Source organism: Echinops telfairi, unplaced genomic scaffold (assembly GCF_000313985.2).
Source record: "Echinops telfairi isolate 266 unplaced genomic scaffold, ASM31398v2 ScPeMD7_7459;HRSCAF=8497, whole genome shotgun sequence".
Classification (NCBI taxonomy): Eukaryota; Metazoa; Chordata; class Mammalia; order Afrosoricida; family Tenrecidae; genus Echinops; species Echinops telfairi.
Window position 1 is genome coordinate 3,841,645 of NW_022111359.1, and position 4,811 is coordinate 3,846,455.

The 4,811-nt window shown below is 54.4% G+C and overlaps 1 protein-coding gene across 1 annotated transcript in view; it reads left to right on the top strand.

Moving 5' to 3' along the window:
• GNA15 (G protein subunit alpha 15) overlaps nucleotides 1-4,811 on the top strand; it is a 29,756-nt gene that overhangs the window by 20,896 nt on the left and 4,049 nt on the right. Inside the window, exons 2-4 of the mRNA XM_004714389.2 lie at nucleotides 1,305-1,489; nucleotides 3,561-3,715; nucleotides 4,136-4,264. Coding sequence (XP_004714446.1) covers nucleotides 1,305-1,489; nucleotides 3,561-3,715; nucleotides 4,136-4,264 — 469 coding nt within the window. The remainder of the gene's footprint in view (nucleotides 1-1,304; nucleotides 1,490-3,560; nucleotides 3,716-4,135; nucleotides 4,265-4,811) is intronic.

Sequence of the window (4,811 nt, forward strand, 5' to 3'; positions counted from 1 at the left end):
CTGCCTGACGCCAAAGCACTGTACCAACCCAGAGGTCAGCGCGTGGTTTCAGTTAAGAAAATCAAAAGCAAACTCCGTGCCAATGAGTTGCTGCCGACGCACTGCGACCTTATAGGACAGGTAGAAGTGTGGGTTTCTGAGACTGTCACTCTTTGGGAGAGCAGAAAGTCCCCTCTTTCTCCCTCGGAGGCTGTTGAGTCTCAACTACTGATGTGGCAGTTAGCAGCCGGTTAAATCACTCCACCACCAGGGCTCATGACCCTGCACACGGGAGGCGCTGTAACTTCGATTTTGCAGATCAAGTTGCTCAATTCCGCTACCGGCACGCCATAGCAGCCGCAGACCACACGCACTCCGACCACGGACTGAAGTGGCCGTGTGACAATAAAACTTTATGGATGGACACTGCCATGTGGAATTCGGGCCATTTTCAGGTGCCCTGGAATAGTCTCCTTCAGATCCAACCATTAAAAAATTGTAAAAAACCACAACCACACACACACAAAAGTTTTGAGCAGTGGAAAATATTCAACAGGGTAAACTGACCTGAGCCTCAAGATAAATCTCACCCTGTGGACTCATTCAGTTCTCACGTCAGCTTTATCAGGAGGGCTAAAGCCGGGTGGGCTGCAGTGGGGTGAGGGGTGGGGGCTCGGACGCTCACCTTCCATGGGGAACGCTCACCCCAGAACCCTGGTGGCCTCATGGCTTACAGATTGGGCAGCACCCCTCAAGGCCAGCAGTTCAAAACCATCAGCCCCTCGAAGGGAGAACGACAGGGGCTTTCTACTCCCGTAGACTTGCCGCCTCGGAAACCCACGGGGCATTCTGCCCTGTCCTAGAGGGTCGCTGTGAGTGGCAAAGGCATCGACTCAGATCGATGGCAGTGAGTTTGGGGGCGGCCCCAGTTCGATCCCAGCCATTGCAGCCACCCCTTGTCGGCCAGTGGAGGTGTTCAGAGTCCACGTGGCTGTGATGCTGCGCTTTCCACACTGAGGCAGATGAGGAAGAAAGGCCTGGTGATCGAGACCTCATTTCCCAAACTCAGCCCATGTAAACCCTGTGGATCACAGGGCGGACGCTTTGTACCCCAGGAGTCAGGGGTGGGGGTGGGGGTGCCCACGCCACAGCAATTCACAGCGAGAGCAGCAAATCCTGATCCACATGCACCAGATGGGGAAACTGAGGCGCGGTGCGGAGAAGCAGCTTGCCCAGCGGCCGGAGCCCGGGTTGGAGGGGTGGGGCGTGTCCGGGGGCCGGGGTCCCCGCGGGGAGCTGAGCGGTGGTGGCACACCCCCCTGCAGGCCCCGGCGAGAGCGGGAAGAGCACGTTCATCAAGCAGATGCGGATCATCCACGGGGCCGGCTACTCGGAGGAGGAGCGCCGGGGCTTCCGGCCCCTGGTCTACCAGAACGTCTTGGTCTCCATGCAGGCCCTGGTGGAGGCCATGGACCGGTTGCAGATCCCCTTCGGCAGGCCCGAGAGCAAGGTGAGCCGGCGGCCACGCCCCCGGGCTGGTCTGCACCCCACCTGTCCACCCTCAGGCCTGGGGAAGGGCCCGGCTCCCAGACCAGACCAGGACCCGGGACCCCTCATCAGACCCCAGGACCCTTCCTCTGCCCCTCAGACCCTGGACCTGGACCACCCACCGCAGTGCAGGGCCCGCCTCCCCTCAGGATCCTCCCACTGCTGTCTAATTCGTCCGTTGGCCTTTTCCTCGCTCCTTTTGGATTAGGCCCCACCTACTCCAGCGTGGGTGCTGTGGTCATGCGTGGGGCTGCTCACCACAAGGTCCCCAGTTCAAACCCCCAAGCCGCCCCTCGGAGGAAGATGAGGCTGTCTGTTCCCGGCAAGATTGGTAGCCCATCAGGGGCCAATGAGAGAGCAAGCCAGCGGGGTGTGACGGTTTGTTAACTAATCACATCTTCCAAGACCCTGTTTCCAAATAAGATCACACAGGTATATGGATGTGTGTGTGTATGTATATGTGCGTGACCCCAAGATCAGCAGTTCAAAACCACCAGCTTCTCTGAGGGAGAAAGAGGAGGCTTTCTACTCCCATAAAGAGTGACAGTCTCGGAAACTCGCAGGGGCAGTTCCACCATGTCCTGTAGGGTCTCTGTGAGTCAGCATTGGCTCTGTACATGTGAGGTTGAGTGTATATCTATAAATATATATTTCTCCAACTGAAATGAGCCGCATCATTGCAGTTCTGTGTATAAAAGTTATACATGTTGGCTTCTCAGCCCACAAAATAAGGCAGCAGCCCAGGGACTCTGTGGTTGAGAGGCCAAGAGCCAGAGAAAGACGTGCCTGCCAGCATGGCTGAGAAAGTCTTTTAAAAATAAAACTGTATTCTTGATATTTTTTAATGTTAGCTTCCCTAATAAAACCTCATGAGCATGAAAAAAAGTTATACACAAATGGCAGAGCAATCACAAAATGGGTCTCTCCTTGGTTTTAGTTTTTCAATCCATATTTTCATGTTAGGTGTGGCGGTGTGCAGAGCGGGACGGCTCTGTAATGTTTCCGAAGCTGAGGCCTTTTGGAAACTGATGGCCCCACCTTTCTTCCAGGTTACGTCTGGGTGGATTCAAACGGCTAACCTTCCTGCTTCTGCTTCAGAGCTGGACCGTTTCTGCCAACTCAAAAGACAAACAAACAAAAGCCCTCACTGCCATTGAGTTGACTCTGGCTCATCACAACCCCAATAGGACAGGGTGGAACCGCCCCTGTGGGTTTCCAAGACTGAAACTCTTCATGGGAGTAGAAAGCCTCATCTTTCTCCTGCAGAGAGGCTGGTGGTTTCGAACTGCTGACCTTGTAGTTAGCAGCCCAACTCATAACCCATGATGTCACCGGGGCTCTAGGGACTTGTCTTTCCCATCCAAGTACAGTGAACCCTCGCCACTTCGCGCTTAGACTTCCGCGGCTTCACTCTATCACGGTTTTTGCGTAACCGCACATGCTCTGTCATTACTGCCACTGATTGGCTCATACTGTACACGCTTCTGTCTGCATCGCTACGTATCGGAGCTACGTATCAGATGCATTTTTGCTTTTGTACAGTGTACTGTCATTGTTTGGGATTTTTAAGAAATTTTATCTAAGCCCTCTGATGGCTCCTAAACGAGCTGCTTCTTCTAAGCCTTCTGACTAGAGGGTGTTTTTTCATGTCCTCTATGCTCTAACTACGAAAATATTTGATTTACAAATAAGGAATCCTACTTCGTGGAATTTCATTTATCACGGTAGGGTCTAGAACCGATTAACCTCGATAAACGAGGGTTCACTGTATTAACCAGGCCCGACCCTGATTAGCTTCAAAGATCAAACAAGATCCGGCATGTTCAGGGTGGTATGGCCATAGACTTTAGGGGCTTATTTTTCATGTTTTTTTTTTTAAACCTTTTGATAAATTCTTATAACTATATAGGTAAGAAATAATTATTGCTGGAATATATGTTTGGGGAGCACAGTTAACCCCACAGCAGGATGGGGAGGGGTTTGCAGAGATGCCTGGGAAGGCAGCACTGACAGGCTTGCCCCGCACCCCCCAGCACCACGCGAGCCTGATCATGAAGCAGGACCCGTACAAAGTGACCACGTTTGAGAAGTGCCTGGCTCTGGCCGTGCAGTGGCTGTGGAGGGACCCCGGAGTCCATGCCTGCTACGAGCGAAGGCACGAGTTCCACCTGCTTGACTCAGCCATGTAGTGAGTCTGGGGTCCCAGGGAAGGCAGGGGCACAGGGCATGGCCAGAGAGAGAGAGAGCCAGAGGACCGGGACTAGGGATGGGCTACAGGCCAGCCAGCCCCCAAGACTGGAAGGAAGATGTTAGGTCCGAGCTGACCAATAGTGGGGTGGCCTGCTCCTGGGGTGACCCTCTTCTGGGGTGATGTCATTCCTGGGGTTACACTGCTCCTGGGTAAACCCACCCCAGGGTGACCTTATTTCTGGGGTGATGTTATTCCTGGGGCAGCGCTGCTCCTGGTTACTCGCAGACCCCACCGGATCTATCCTCGCTTTGGGGGTCGTCTCCCTAGCAAAGTCTTCTCTGGGCCCAGAGTGGGGGGTGGGGGATGAGAAGCACAGGGAAACCTCCAGGCTGCTCCTCAGGGCTCCTTGCTCTGCAGCTACCTGACCCACCTGGAACGCATTGCTGACGAGGGCTACGTGCCCACGGCCCAAGACGTGCTCCGGAGCCGCATGCCCACCACCGGCATCAACGAGTACTGCTTCTCTGTGCAGAAAACCAACCTGAGGTGAGCATTCCGTCAGGTCCGCCTGCAGGAGGGGCAAGGAGGCTAGGGCTCTGAGGGATGAGTACGAGTTCGCTGACTTCGGTCGTGAAGGAGCTGCCTGGCTGGAGGTGGCGACACTGGATACAGATACCTCCATCCCCCTGGTTCAGACTGGACCAGAGGGAGAAACAAGGAGGAGGGACATTGAAGGGTACCTCCATGGTCTTTAGCCCTACTCTGGAGGGGCTGGTTGGGGGCTGATCACAGGAAGGTGAGGAGGGAGGTGAGGCAATGTGTGGAGACAGGGATTCTGTTCCTCCTACCAGACACCTTTCTGGTCTCGACAGGAGTCCTTACCAGGTATGGTCTATTTGCCATGGGTCTCCTCCCCTAGCTGCAGAGCCCCACAGATTCTAGTCAAATTTGGTGCTCCTCCTCTGGTCTCTCTCCTGGTCCAGTGGGAACTGGTGAATGTGAGTGGTGGTTGGATGGAAAGATGAAGGAAGGAATGGGCGTGGTTGGATGAGTGGATGGGTGGATGGATGGATAGGTAGATGGATGAATGGAT